This window comes from Echinops telfairi, unplaced genomic scaffold (assembly GCF_000313985.2).
Source record: "Echinops telfairi isolate 266 unplaced genomic scaffold, ASM31398v2 ScPeMD7_10;HRSCAF=50, whole genome shotgun sequence".
Classification (NCBI taxonomy): Eukaryota; Metazoa; Chordata; class Mammalia; order Afrosoricida; family Tenrecidae; genus Echinops; species Echinops telfairi.
Window position 1 is genome coordinate 10,791,342 of NW_022103907.1, and position 16,367 is coordinate 10,807,708.

The 16,367-nt window shown below is 38.5% G+C and overlaps 1 protein-coding gene across 1 annotated transcript in view; it reads right to left on the bottom strand.

Moving 5' to 3' along the window:
- Nucleotides 1-16,367, bottom strand: part of PRKD3 (protein kinase D3) — an 82,800-nt gene that overhangs the window by 19,180 nt on the left and 47,253 nt on the right. Inside the window, exons 9-13 of the mRNA XM_004711111.2 lie at nucleotides 9,317-9,394; nucleotides 7,790-8,066; nucleotides 5,948-6,000; nucleotides 2,059-2,131; nucleotides 167-273 (exon numbers count right to left, since the gene is read on the bottom strand). Coding sequence (XP_004711168.1) covers nucleotides 167-273; nucleotides 2,059-2,131; nucleotides 5,948-6,000; nucleotides 7,790-8,066; nucleotides 9,317-9,394 — 588 coding nt within the window. The remainder of the gene's footprint in view (nucleotides 1-166; nucleotides 274-2,058; nucleotides 2,132-5,947; nucleotides 6,001-7,789; nucleotides 8,067-9,316; nucleotides 9,395-16,367) is intronic.

Below are 16,367 nucleotides of genomic sequence, written 5' to 3' on the forward strand. Positions count from 1 at the left end.
GGCTTAGGTGGAGAGTGGTTGTTTTGAGAATGATGAGGTCAATGAATGTTCAAATGTGCTTTACACAATTGATGTATGTATGGATTGTGATAAGAGCTGTATGAGTCCCTAATAAAACGCTTAAAAAAAAAAAAGAATTAAAACCAATGCAAAGATTTTTTTTTACCTGTAAAATAGCCACTTCATTACGGAGCTGACTTTCCTGTTTTGTGGGGAATCTCATCTTATCGATAACTTTAATAGCCACATCCCTTCCAGTCTTTCTATGTTTTCCTATTGAAAGACAAATAAAAGAGAAAGAAGCAGTAGTGGCAGCAAACTGAGACAGCACAAGTATATGCCATAATCTTTACCACGGAAGCTGTCCATAGACTGAAATTATATGACGGTTAAGTCGAAACGTATAGCTATAAAATAACAGCTATCTATAATGCACAAAACTGTTAAAAGTGAAGCTACAACTTTCGACATATCTTCTTTCTAGGGCTATAGACTTCAGAAGGCAATGCTCCCATCTGTCTCGCCCGCCACCGAAAACTCTGCACTCTTCATGTTACACATGTCGAAGTGGCAGTTAGGGCATCTTTGAAGGGCTCACAGTATGCTCCTTTTCAATGTTCTCTGAGAGTGACGGATTAAAAACAAGCCTGAAGGTGAATTATCAGGGCTACAGGGTGGATGCAGTAAGGTTTCCCAACAAAATTCTTACAGGACAATCCTTGCTACCCTTGAAGAATGAATAGGTATATTGTCATAGTGGGAAAAGTTCCATAGCTTAACTTCTTGGGTATTTTTCTTACTGATGCAGTTTTCTATTTTCTCAGAGCTTCCTGATGTAAGCCCCTGTGATTGTCCTGTGTCTTTTAAGAAAACTTACTAACAGTCCTCCCAACAGTCCCCGTAACAGGGGTCCTCAAACTACAGCCCGCCAGCCACATACGGCCCGCTGACGACATTTATCCAGCCTGCTGGGTGTTTTTGCCCCATTTGTTTTTTCACTTCAAAATAAGATTTATGCGCGCAGTGTGCATAGGAATTTGTTCATAGTTTGTTTTTTTTTGTAAACTATAGTCTAGCCCTCCAACGGGTCTGAAGGACAGTGAACTGGCCCGTTTTAAAAGTTTGAGGACCTCTGCCCCATAACCTTCTAAACTGATCTCTCTGCCTTGAATTGAAGTGACCCATATCCCCTCGAAATCCACTGTTCGGATTGAACTTTTTTGGTATGCACCCTAACAAGCCTAAGCGTACCACTGAGGGAACCTTTTGGCAACCATCCAGTGATCATGGAGACATATTGAAACACGTAGTCTTTGGAATAAACCCATGCATGCATCAAGTTGGGACCCTGGTAGCAATACTTTATTCACTTTCCTATTTTTGTTTTATTTCTTAAAAAAGATTCCCTCCAGGCGTGATGTGGAAGAGGAAGACCAAATAGGATACCATTCTTAACAGCACGGACAAAGGAGAAGGGTCTGACATTACTGGCACCACAGCTCATGAAGTACTTTTATATGCACTAGGTTTCATAGACATTAACTCTGTGTATTATTCGGGGTAGGTTTTATTGCTTGTTTAACAAATGAAGATTCTGAGGCATACTGAGATTAAATGATTTCTCTGATATCCCACAGGGATTTAAGATGCCAAGCTGGATAAGGGTTCAGGTCTTCAGATCTGTTGTAATATTTATTCCATCTTTAGACAAATGGTGTTGGCAGACCAGTATGGAATATACTTCAGTGGCCAAACTCACACAGAATACCTAAACTTCAATCCTTATTTTCCCTCACAGAAATATCTCTATATGTGTTATAAGAATTTATTTCATCGAAAAATAATTTCCCTGTTACTTTTGAAAGTTTGCAATAAAAACTGATAATAAAAGTCCAATTTCAATGAAAAGGGCATAGCTAAAATAACATCACTAACCTTAGAAGAGAAGGCTACCCAACAAAGTTATGAGATTAAGACGTATTATCTGGGAGATGGTTTGACAATCTCACAATTTGTCTACAACATACCCAGTGTACAAAAGGCTATGGAGTCACTTACCTCCATAAACAATGCCAAACTGGCCTGAACCAAGCACCTCATCTGCAAAGATCTGGTAAACGGAACTGATGTCCTATTCAAGAGAAAGCAAGCAATAAAAATAATGTATTCTTTACGAGTACACAGCAATGTTATTATCTCCTGATTCTTTTCATTTAAACGCTTAGGTACAATTTTGTTTTCATAAGATAATTAATGTTCATAAAATACAAAACCCTTTTATGGTATATTATACTTTTTATATTATGTTTTAGGAGACGCTAAGTCCAATTTTTATACCATGACTACTAATGTGCAATAGTAAAGTTTTATGTGAAATCACCTTTGATAGAAGATTTGAATTAAAAGAAAATCTATCAAGTAGTGACCTCTAAAAAGTAAATTAACATGAAAAGCTATTAACAAAGTTTTTACTAATTTGACCTTTATAGATAATGGATAGCTTTGATTTAAAAAAAAAACTTAAGCTATTATTATTAGAATGAAGTTGATATTGAAAAGTCTGAGAAGAAGTGGAAGTCTATAACTGAGCTGACCCTCAATCTCCCTTTCTCTTTTGACTCCATTTCTTCGATCCCTCCCTCTTTCCCTGCTGTTCCTGCGGCTTTCATTTTCATGGTGGTGGTGGTGGTGGTGGTGGTGAGAGCATTCACAAATGGGACACTCTCCAGTCCCATCCACAGTTCTTCAGTCAAGGTCTCCTTGTACTTGGGCATGCACACAGGCCTTTCAACAGATACACAAAAACTATTTTGTGTCTTAGAAGTACTATTGATTTTGTGTTTCCTCTGTGCTGGATGTGGGAGAAAGACAAGGTTTTCTACTCCCATAAAGTCAGCCTTGAAAACCTACATAAAGTTAAAGAAGTAAGTTCTTTAACTGCCTACAGGGCAGTCCTACCCTGACTTGTAGTCGCTGAGTAGGAATTGACTTGATGGCAGTCATGTGCTGGATAAGGAGTGCTGAGGATTCTGCTGGGTAAGCACTGAACTGCCAACTGCAAGTTCGTTGATTCAAATCCACCAGCTGTTCCATGGGAGAAAGATGAGGCTGTCTGCTCCTGTAAAGGTTTACACCGTGGCAACTCTACATTGGGTCCCTAAAAGTCAGAAGAGACTGGATGGCAGTGGATTTTGTGTGCAGAAAACTAGACTAAAGCTGTATAGTGGGGATATGTGGATGAGGGTTAAGTACATTAAAAGCATGGAAAGCTTGGGGCACACTGGCTTCAGAGACAACAGTAAGACTTTCTGCTGTTAAATGAATACAAGTTGACTTCAGAGGGAAAGACTGCTTGGTAAACCACTGACGATAAAGACGCACAGCAGTAATTTCTGTGCTCCAGAGGCTTTTCAAGGCTGTGACCTCTCAAAATAACTGGGCTTTTAAATTAATTAAATGAGGATGTACGCAAAGTATCCGGAAATTTTAGGCAGTAAACAATCCTAAATTCTTAAATTTTGGGTTAAGTTAGGTAATCTTAAGCAAGCTATTTAAATTACCAGGGATTTAGTTTCTTTTGAACGCTCTTCTAATCTTAAAATGCCTATGATTTTATGATTATCTTCAGTATTTATTGAACTCCAATTGGATAGATGACTCTGTGATAGGTAATTTGTAAAGAAGGACTTAGAAACGCAACAGAAAAATATATCTATATTCAAGATAAAACAATTCATGAAACCATATGAGATTCAAATAAAATACAAAAGAGGCGATCTCAAACACCTTTTCCCCACTAACACACCCTAATAACCTCTGGACCCCATTCCCTCTGAGAAGCACATGCTTGCCGATGGCCAAGGCTCACACACAGTGCCTCGGACCAGTCAGCTCTACTCTTGTAGGGTTCATTCAATGGTGCCTTTGACATACAAACTCGCTGTCACACACATTTATGTCATGTTATAATCATTGCTCTAAGAGTGACTGCACTTGTAAAATGTACTGGTAATAATAACTTATGTCCTAACTATACGTAATGAAATATAAACAAATAGACATCAATGAAGTATAAGATTTCTATGGAAACTAAGTTGCTTTGGAAATCCTATAAAGATGAATCAATACAAACAATTGTTATCAAATTACTTGTCAGCAAAATAAATTCAAAAGACCGAGGGAGTAAGAACGTAAGGTTCTTTTCTCAGAATTTTTCACAAGTGTCCTTGGCTCCACTTTAAAGCAACAATTGGGACAGTGAACACAATGCACTTGGGTGGGCTTGGGGCAAGAAAGACAAAGTAGGAACTAAGTGCCCTTGAAAGACAAAATCTTGTGACAAAAACAAATGCTGAGTCTATGCGGGGCTTCAAAACGTTAACGGAAAATTCCATTTTTTCCATGAACTATTTATCACCGCATCTTATGTTTTAAGTAAGAATGAAAATTTTAAAGCTTGACTGGATCATTTTGAAATGCTTTTCAACTATTTTTTTGTTTGATAAAAATTTGAATTTTATCAAAGTAGATGAGGGGCATCTATTAGTAATTGCTGAAATAAGTTCTTTAACAAAGACCAATTCTGAAATCTGTTTTCCCTTCAGCAACAAATGGCTGTCACTTAGCTCCTGTGGGCTCTTACTGAGCCTGGGCTCTTGTGTCTCATTCCGTTGAAAGATCCCAGGAATCTAGTATCTATGCTGCCAACCACAAGGACAGACACACAGATAATACCTCCTTGAAACTCTCTACCTCCCTTAACAATACTGGGTACCCTGTCTTCACTGCAATTTTAGAAACCCCAACAGCTTTACATGGTGTAGCTATACAACAGCTGAATGCCCCAAAGAGTCAAGGAAAGATTTTCATCAGAGATTTGAATAATTTTCTGACTTTTCCTAGCTTTTTTCCCTTCTAATCCAGGGGTTGGCAAACTGGCCTGCAGTCAAACCCGGCCTTCCCCACCCCCCTTTTTAATAGTCCAAGAATTGAGAATAGTTCTGGAATTTTTTAATGGATGGGAAAAAGCTAAAATAATAAAAATATGTTGTGACACATGAAATTTACATTAAGTTCAAACTTCCGTGTCCAGAAATAAAAGTTTTATTGGAATACAGCCACACTTAATTGCATACTGTCAACACTTGCTTTTCCCAACAGTGGCTGAGTTGTAATAGAGACCAAACAGCCTGCAGAGTCTAATATAGTTATTATCTAGTCCTTTACAAAAAGAAAGCATGCCAACTCCATTATAATCAATCCTCTGTATCAGCCCAAAGGAACCTTGGTGGCGCAGTGGGCTAAGCATCTGGCAGTCAACTTCCAGGTGAGCACTTCAAATCATCCAGTGACTCCTTAGGAGAGAGAGGAAGCTGTCTGCTCCAGTACAGACTGACAGCCTCGGAAACCCTATGCAGTAGTTCTACTTTGTCCTATAGGGCATTGACCTCACAGCAGCGAGTTTTCGTTTTAGAGCAGTCAAATTCAAACCTTAAAGCCTTGCATTTCCTCCTGCTTCCCTCTGCTAACTCATTCTTCCTCTCTACCTACTTGGAACGTTGCCCCACCTCCTCAGCTCTACTATCCAACAACCTTGCTAGATCTGACCAGGAACAAATCAAGTCCCACTTTCTTCAGGAAGCTTTTCCTGCTCACCCAGAAGTAATCTTCCCCTCTTCTTTGAATGATAGTAAGTACTTTACAGTATTCTAGTGCTACTTATAAAATTATGAATCTACTTTAATAATTTTAAAAATCTGCCTTTGTTTCCTTTTAAAACAGAACACCTTAGGAAGAAGTCTGTTATTCCAAAATTCTAGCATACTGACTCTACACACATTGTTTAAGGCCTTGAACTATGAACCTATTTTTCTAGTAAGGTTTTCAAAATTTATTTTCCCTGACTTTACTCCTCAATTTGCATACTTCAGCTGTAATTATTACTCACCACGTTCTCTTGTATCTGACAATTAGCTACAGAGATACTGGTAGACAAATCTTCTGTAAAATATAAAAGAAGGTTTATGAGAGAAAGAATAAAATTGTTAATACTGGCTTACTAAGATTAATATTCATTGACATAAAAAATGTCCACAGTATACTAAATTTAAAAAAATTAAGTTAAAATTTCACAGTTAATACAATTGTGTACATTTAAACACACTGTACATATCCACAAAACTAATTTATTAGCAGGAAACTAGTGAAATAATTAAATACAAAGGAATACTACCTGTTTGAGAAAGGATGTAGAGCTGTGTTGGATCAGAAAGCTACCCCAGTTTTCCTGGTAAACTGAGAAAGCAAGCCTCAGGGTGGCGGAAGGAGAATTAAGAAGCCCTGGCAGCACTGTTGGGGAAGCACTGAGCTGTCGACTGCACAGTTCAAACACACTGGCCACTCGGAGGGAGACGGTTGGGGCTGCTCATAAAGATTTGTAAGCTCAGAAACTCTAAGTAGGATCATTGTGAGTGGAAATCGATCTGATGGCTACGGGTGGGTTTAGTACCTAAATAAAAACAAACCCCAAACCAAGACAAGACTGAAAAATAGATAGGAGTCCTCCTAGGGAGTGGGAAAGGGGGGCTAAAACTGAGTATTTCTATTTTTGTTTTATGTACTTCTTATAGTTCTTGCATTAAAAAGTATTATACTCATATTAAAAAGTAGTAGTAAACCTATATAGACACTGATGTATATCGTATATATTAATAATGGATAAAACAATTGTTAAATACATCATTTTTATGACACCATTCCCCGCCCCCCCCCCAAAAAAAGCAAAATAGTATGGTATGAATAGTATAGCTCTTCTCTCTCACCTGTCCCAAATCTAAAAATTTATACCAGATTGCAGAGATGATTTTCAGGGCATAGGTGGCAGTGTAGGATTAGGTACAGAGATGACTGTGTGTTGTACAGATAAAACTCTCTCAGTCTATATTACATATTTCTATGTAGTCTAAAAGTTTCTATTACTTTGGTAAGCAGAGAAAGTCTGACACTAGAGTCAATTTAATTTTCCAGAAAAAGACAAAAGGAAACGTACATGAGAATAGGGGTCCAACATCTAGAATCTCCAGAATAACTCAAGGGAGCAAGAATGTGAAGCTTTTTTTAGCCATCTCCACTATAAACCTTGGCTAAGGAAACGAGCACAACTAATCAAGTAAAGTAGCTTGTTTTTAAAAGCTCAATTTAAAAATATTAAGTAAATTCAGATATATTTACAATCATTTAACATTTAAACAAGCGCTATTCACAGCACTTTATAAGCACTCTCTCACTGAATACTGGCAACCCGAGGTAAGACGCTCTCGTGGTGTAATTGGTTATGAGCTGGGCTGCTAAGCACAAAGTCAACAGTTCATAACCACCACTTGCTCCTCAAAAGAAAGATGAGGCTCTCTGGTCCTGTACAGAGCTATCTGACAGAAGCAGTTATACCCTGCCCTACAGGGTTTCTATGCTTCAGAACCGACTGATGGCAGGGATGAAGTATTTACCACGACAGAGAAGAAACGCACTTAAGATCAAACACACTTTAAAATCCAGGCTCTAGTGAACAGGTGAAGCCAGGGTTTAAATGTAGGGAAGACTGCCTGTGGGGCCAACTCTGAGTATTTTATGTATACCCAAGAACCAACAATTTTATAAAGGTATTCTCATTATCTCGGTGTCTTAAGACAAACCTTATAATAAGCATTAAAACACACACAGATACACACCCACACCCACAAACTGCTTAAGGTCCAAACAGGAAAAAATCATCAACTAGCTTATTGCTTACTGTGATCTTTCCCTTGCCCAGGAGAAGTACAAACACTTGCTTGAGGGGTGACAGGCATGAGAGCTTGACGGATTGCCTTTTCCCAGCTCTGTGCTACATCAAGTCCAACTCCAGTGGCAGCAAGAACCGGATTGTGAGAGCAGTCCCCATTGTTCTCACCCACAAAGTATACCATGGTATCAGTGATGATCTCAAAACAGTGCAGGTTGCTGCCTTGTAAAATGTTTGTGAAATCACATGGCAAAGATACACGGAGAATCTCAGAAAGTGGGATTTCCTGAAATTAAAAAAAAATAAGCATTATAAAATATGAACTATGTCCTGTTTTGAATTTCAGAAACACTTAAAAAAACTAACCCTATGCATTTCTAACGAATTCATCAGGATCGACACCAAGTGTCCCTGAAGTGTGGGGCACATGGAAGGCACATACTCTAGTCTTAATGACAGTTCCTGTCTTGAATCATTTGTACTTCCAGCAATGCCAGAGGCAGAGAAGGAGATAAAGAACCAATACAATAAATCAGAGACCAAGGCCAAAGGTGCAGTAGAAGGCAGGAGAAATACCATATACCACAATGCCATCTTCTGCAGAAAATGATCATGGAACTTTCTAAATAGTATAATCTAAATTACAGCATCCACAGAGAAAATAGCAGCAACCTGACTAAACTAAGAACTCACGGCCATCAAGTCGAGTCCTGCCTTGCGGGTTTCCAAGCCTGTGAATATTTACGGGAACAAAACCCTTCACTTTTCTCCCAAGGAGTGGCTGGTGGGGTTAACTGCTGACCTTGTAGCTAGCAGTCCAAACTGACAAGGCACCCAAAACTAACAATGATCACCGCCAGCTCTGGGTTAGCAGAGCTGCTGTGGGGGGTGGAATGGAAGGGTGAGATACAGTTGCTGCAACAACAAAGAAAACGGACAGTGACTGCTATGAACTTTATTAGCATGTCATCATAGGCACACTGAATAATAGTGACATAAGACTATTTGGATATAGCTGAAAAATACACATTATTTAATAAACAAAACAAACCCATTGCCTAGGACAGATCAGAACTGCCATTTGAATTGCTATGACTTTAAATCTTTTTAAAAAAATAATTTTATTGGGGACTCATACAACTCTTCTCACAGTCCATCCATCCATCCATTGTGTCGAGCACATTTGTACATTTGTTGCCCTCATCATTCTCAAAACATTTGCTCTCCACTTATGCCCTTGGTATCAGCTTATTTCCCCCCCTCCCTCCATGCTCCCCTCTCCCTCATGAACCCTTGATAATTCATAAATTACAATTATTTTGTCCGACGTCTCCCTCCCTCCACCCACTTTTCTGTTGTCCGTCCCCCAGGGAGGAGGTTATATGTAGATCCCTATAATTGGTTCCACCTTTCTACCCCGGCTTTTAATCTTTACAGGAGTAGAAAGTCTCATCTCTCTTCTGAGGAGTGGGTGGTGGTTTTGAACTGCTGACTTTGCAGTTACACCCCAATGTGTAACCCGTTTGAAGCTCTTACCTTATAATACTTTGACCCAGATTCATTTTGAAACAGCGTTAGACACTTGCTGTCAAGTCTCCAGTAATGCCTCTTTCTCTAGGAAAAAAAAAAGATTCTATGAAATTAAAAAATGATTTCCTCAAAGTATTTAAACTTTCTCCATTTTCCTAAGTCTGTATATCTGAATAGGTTATGCATTCATAAATTTCAAAATTGTGAAGAGTATATAGTAAAAATCATTAATGCTAGTCACTCATATACTACCCTCCACCTTTACCCACCAGCAATGCTATCAGTTACTAGAAATCTTTTTCAGATGATATTATGCATGTATAGGCAAACATAAATATACTATTTGCCATCCTTTTCTATGAATGTAGCTTTCTAATCCGTACCTTGCCTCTCATTTAGAGATCTTCCACATAAAAAACGCTCTGCGTCCCTTTTTATAGCTGCATAACATTCCATTGGTTGGATCTGGGTTTCTCAACCATGGTCCCTTTGATATTTTAGGCCCGGAAATTCTTTGTGATCTGGCTGTCTTGTGCATTGTAACTTGTTTAGTGGCATGTTTTTTACATACTAGGTGCTAGTAACACTACCCTGCATCAGTGTGTCAATCAAAATTGTCTCTAGACAATGGCAAATATAAATATGTAATAAAATTTATTTCATCAGTAGTCAACTGGTAGACAGAAAGGCTATTTCTATGCTCCGGTTATTATAAACAATGATGTGGTAAATAACTAGAACATTCAGTTTTACACATAATTTGATAAATTTTATCTACAGGCCAAATTTTTAGAAGCTGACCAGCTGGGTTAACAGTTATGAACACATGTAATTTTTCCTGATAGGGCCAAATTATCCTACACAAGATGATTCGTCCTAATTTAGAGTCTTATGAGCAACATATTCAGGTGTCTATTTACTTACTACCCCTGTCGATAAGTTTCTCATAATGTGGTGGCTTGTGTGTTGCTATAACACTGGGAACGTATGCCATCAGCTTTCAATTCCCAAATTCCTACAAAGTGAACAGGTTTCAGTGGCACTTCTTGACTAAGAACAGACTGTGAAAAAGGAATAGGCTGTCCGCTTGAGGGATTAGCCACTACAAATCATGTTAACTAACAGCAGCAGAACATTGTCGGACAGAGTGCCAGAAGATGAGTCCCTCAGGTTGGAAGGCACTCACAACACAACTATAAAAAGCTGCCTTCTCCACATGTAGCAACCAAAATGACATGGATAGAGTAACGCGTTAGGGACCATTGGGTTCAACTCAAAATGAAAGTAGTTGCAAACATCCATTAACCACAATGCAGAACGAACAAAATATGAAGCTAGGAAAATTGAAGGCATAAGAAAATGAAACAAAAAAATGAGGCGCTGATACCAAGGGCTCAAGTGGAAAGCAAATGATTTGAGAATGATGAGGGATACAAATGTACAAGAGTGCTTGACACAATGGATTGTGATAAGAGTTGTACAAGCCCCCAATAAAATAATGTGATTATAAAAAAAAAAAGAAGAAAAGAAGACAAAAAGATTGCTATCCTAGGTATTAGGGCGCTGAGATGGATCGGTAGTGTCCATTTTCAACCAGGCTGTCATATGGGTTACTATGCAAGGAATGACAGGTTCAAGGGGAATTCATTACCAATAAGGGCATTTCAAGAATCATCTTGATGTGCAATGCCGTTTGTGATAGGATAGTATCTATCCACATACAGAGAAACCCAGTTAATACAAATTTATATATTAAACTATTTATGAAGAAATTGAATAATTAAAAAATAATTGAATAATTCTACCATCTTTCAGTCTAAAATTAATCAAACTCAATCAAGATGCACTGATAATTATTGAGACTGGAATGTGAAAGTGGGAAACAAAGTGGAAGGGAAAAAAGTTGAAATTGTAGTCATGGTGATAGAAATGGAGATACAATAATAAAATTTTGTTAAGACCAACAACCTTTTCATTGCAAATACATTTTTTCAACAATAAACGGTAACTATACACACGAACTTCTCTGGATGGAATACACAGGAATCAAACTGACTACCTCGGTCGGAAGTGATGAAGGAAGAGGTCAATATCAGCAGCCAAAACAAGGTCAGGGGCTGACAGTGGAACAAATCATCAATTGCTCATATGTATGACATTGTGCAAGCGAAAATAAAAGGCGATTAAAAAGACAGGAAAGAAAGAAAATATCAGTGTGGATGTCCAAAGTCTCTGAAACTTGCCCTTGAATATAGGGTGGCTAAAGTAAATTTTTAAAAATGAACTGAAAGAGCTGAACAGAACAATTTAAAGGGCAGCTCAAGAAAACAAAGTTTTACAATGAAATGTGGAAAGACCTAGAATTAGAAAGCCAAGAAGGAAGAACATGCTCAGCATATGTCAAGCTGAAAGAACTGAAGAAAACATTTGAGCCGCAGTTGTGATGTTGAGAGTCGATGGAAACAATGTTGAACAATGTGGGAAGCATCAAAAGAAGATGGAAGGAATACCTCATCACTGTACTGAAGAGAATAGTTGACATTCACCCATTTTCAGAGGTAGCACATGAATAAGAACCAATAGCACCAAAAAGAAGTCCAAGCTGCACGAAAGGTGTTACTGAAAAACAAGGCTCCAAGCACTGCTGGAATACCAATGAGAATACTTCAATAAGCGGATGGAGAGCTTATTGGGAGCACTCACCTATGGCAAGAAATGTGGAAGACAGCTGCCTGGCCAATTTGGAAGAGAATCATATTTGTGCTCCTTCCAAAGAGAGGTGACCCAACTGAATGTGGACATGACAGAACAGTGTATCATTAACATCACACACAAGTAAAATTTTGCTGATACTTCAAACAACAGTTGTTGCAATACATCCACAGGGAGCTACCCAGAAATTAAAGTCACATTCAGAAAAAGATGTGGAGTGGGTGATATCATTGCTCATGTCAGGGGAATCTTGGTTCAAAGCAGAAAATATCAGAAGGATGTTTACCTGTGTTTTATTGACGATACAAAGGCATTTACTGTACGCATCATAACAAACTAAGGACAGCATTGAGAAGAAAGGGAATTCTAGAACACTTCAGTGACCTCATGTAGAACCTGCTCATGGATGACGAGACAGTCATGTGAATAGAACAAGGGCATGCTGCATGGTTTAGAATCAGGAATGGGGAGTCACGGTTGTATCCTTTTATCATACTTATTCAATCTGTGTACTAAACAAATAATCTGAAAAGCTGGACTATATGAAGAAGAGTATGGCATCAGGATTGGAAGAAGGCTTACTAACAACTTCCATATGCTGATGACCTTCACTGTTCAAAGGCAGGAGGACTTGAAACACTTGCTGATGAAAACCAAAGACTGTCGCCTTCAGCATGGATTGCAACTCAATATAAAGAAAAAACACAACTGAACAAATAGATAAGATCATGATAAACAAAGAAAAGATTTAAATTATGAATGATTTCATTTTGCTTAGATCCATAAGCAGTGTTCATGGCAGCAGGAGTCAAGAAATGAGGCATTGCATGTGAAGAGCCCAAGCACATCACTTTGAGGACTGTGGTACACCTAGATCCAAGCCAAGATTGTTTCAATAGTCTGAATTGCAAGTGAAAGTTGGACACTGAATAAGCAAATCCAAAAAATACTTAGTGATGGTGAAGAATACAGAAATTATACCATGGACTACAAGACTAAATGAACCTGTCTTGGAAGGGGTACAGGCAGAATGCTCCTTTGAAGCGAGAAAGGCAAGACTTAATCTCAAATACTTTGGATATGGTATTAGGACAGACAGTCAGTGGAAAGGGGCATCAGGAAAGCAAAAGGGCAGTGAATAAAAAGGATAGTTATCCAGGATATGGACTGACAGTGACTGCAACGATGGGCTCACACAACCCTTGTGAGGCTGGCACAGGACCAGGCAGTGTTTCCTCTGTTGTGCACAGGACTGCAATGCGTTGGAACGGATTCAAAGGCACATAATAACAATTCATTTACATCCTCTTTAATGTATGTGATTAAACTTTGCGATCTTTGTTATACATAAATAAACACTGGTATTCAGTAAAATCTTATATTTGCTTTTTATGATTGAGATTATGGTAAACTCTGAAATTTAGAGTTCATTTACCTTTCCTTCTTGGGGAATCCTTTTCATATTCTTTGGTCATTTTTCTATGGTGCTGTGGTCCTTTTCTATCAATATGTCAGTACTCTATATATTATGGAATTTAGCATCTACATAAAATGTTAATTTAAAACTCTGCAGTCTGTCACTTGATTTTGCTTTTTGTCATGGAGTTTTGTCATGACAGTTCCTGTACTTAATAAAGTATATCTTTATCCATATTTTACTACATCTTCCTCATTTTGAGTTTAAAATAGTTTTCCCTTAGATTTATTAAATGTAAAGTATAAGGTATATGTGCAACTTAGTTTTTTCTCACCAAAAGGCTACATGAATTTCCCAATGTCATTCATTGAATTATGTCTTATTGCCACTAATTATATATCTTTGATATACTATTACACACATATTTATTTAAGATATTTTGAGTACTTCTTGGAAAGACAGAAGCTATAAATAAAAGGCAAATCTTATCTCAACTGCAATCTTTTCTGTGCTCCCCTAGTAAGACTGTAAGGCAGCTAGAAGTATTCAATACTTCGTTTTATTCTGAAAGGTTTAACAGGAAATCACCTTTCAGTAGTCCATTCATAAAGTTTTTAAACGGTAATATATAACATTGATAATTTACTGAATGCTACATACTGTCCCTAGCTTTTTTTAAAAAAGTCATTTTATTGGGGGCTCTTACAACTCTTTTATCACAATCCAAATATATATCCATGTGTCAAGCACATTTGTATATTTGTTGCCCTCATCATTCTCAAAACACTTGCTTTCCACTTGAGCCCTTGGTATCAGCTCCTCATTTTTCCCCTCCGTCCCTGCCGCCCCCTCCCTCATGAACCCTTGATAATTTATAAATTATTATTATTTTGTCATGTCTTACACTGTCCGTTATCTCTCTTCACCCACTTTTCTGTTGTCCGTCTCCATAGAGAAGGTTATGTAGATCCTTGTAATCGGTTCCCCCATTCTACCCCACCTTCCCTCCACCCTCCCGGTATCGCCACTCTCACCACTCGTCCTGAGGGGTTCATCTGTCCTGGATTCCCTGTGTTTCCAGTGCCTATCTGTACCACTGTACATCCTCTGGTCTAGCCAGATTCGTAAGGTAGAATTGGGATCATGATAGTTAAGGGGAGGAATCATTTAAGAAGTAAAGTTGTATGTTTCATCATAGCTACACTGCACCCTGACCAGCTCGTCTCCTCCCCAAGACCCTTTTGTAAGGGGATGTCCAGTTGCCCACAAATGAACTTTGGGTCCCCAATCTGCACTCCCCCTCATTCACAATGATGTGATTTTTGTTCCTTGATGCTTGATACCTGATCCCTTCAACACCTCATGATCACACAGGCTGGTGTGCTTCTCCTATGTGGGCTTTGATGCTTCTGTGCTAGATGGCTGCTTGTTTAACTTCAAGCCTTTAAGACCCCAGATGCTGGGCACCATCAGCTTTCTCCACCATGTTTGCTTATGCACCCATTTGTCCTCAGCAATCGTTATCATGGAGGCGAGCACACAATTGATATGATTTTTTCTTCTTTGATGCCTGAAACCTGATCCCTTTGACACTTCATGATCACACAGACTGGTGTGCTTCTTCCATAATGGGCTTGGTTGCTTCTCAGCTGGATTGCTGCTTCCTTATCTTCAAGCCTGTAAGACCCCAGACGCTGTATCTTTTGATATGTGGGCACCATCAGCTTTCTTCACATATGCTTGTTCCCCCGCTTTGTCTTCAGTGGTTGTGTCGGGAAGGTGAGCATCATAGAATGCCAATTTAATAGAACAGAGTGTTCTTGCCTTGAGGGAGTACTTGAGTGGAGGCCCAATGTCCATCTGCTACCTTAGTACTAAACCTATAAATATATGCACAGATTTATTTCCTCCTCATCATAAATATATTTACATTTACATAGGCATGTACATGCCTATAATTAGACCTTTCTAAATGCCCTTTAACTCCTAGCTCTTTCCTCTATTTCCTTTGACTTTCCTCTTGTCCCACTAATCATGCTCAGCCTTCATTTGGGTTTCAGTATTTCCTCTCGGTTACATTACCCTTGATCATGCCCTACCAGGCCTCCTACACCCTCCTTGCTGCTGATTTTGGATCACTTCTTGTTCCCTTGTCCCGAGTTTGTTCACTCCATTTCCTTCCCCCAACCTCCCCCTCTCCCATGTCCCCCCAGAACTGTCAGTCATGTTGTTTTCTCCTCCAGATTGTTTATCCAGGTATGCTCCAATTTTGATTTGCTCCATTTTGGGGGATGGCCACAAATTTAAAAAAGATGACTTTATACACAAAAGTCTAATTCCTTTATTTGAAGTTGTTACAGTACATTTTCACAACATTACAGATCCTTTCTAAAATATTTTATTGTAGTTGAAGAAATGCTTTTTACTTTGGTCAGCAGTCATTTTACACACTGTTAACAAGTATTCTACTAGCTTTTTTAGGATTTGTAATTTGGTTCAAATTATTTTTTTCATCTAATATTATTTCTATTGTATTTCTTTCATCATTTAATTCTTTAAAAAAGTATTTATCTTATTATTTTGCTGTTGCTGAGAATATATACAGCAGAACACTAATTCAACATTTTCTGCATGTCCACTTCAGTGACTTCGATTACAATTCTTCAAGTTGTGCAACTACTCTCACTCTCCTCTTTCACACTGATCTTTCTCCATTCACAGAAACTTACCACCCCCTAAATTACCCATTGAATCTTTCCGGTTACTATTGTTATTTTGATCCTAAATTGATAGTTCTTAAAAGAGCACAATGTTCAAGGAAGACATTCTTTTCTAGTTAAGCTACACTACTGTTTGGCTTTAAGAAGACTTGAGGGTGTGATCATGAGGGGCCAAAGGGACCAGGCTTGAAACACCAAAGGCCGGGGG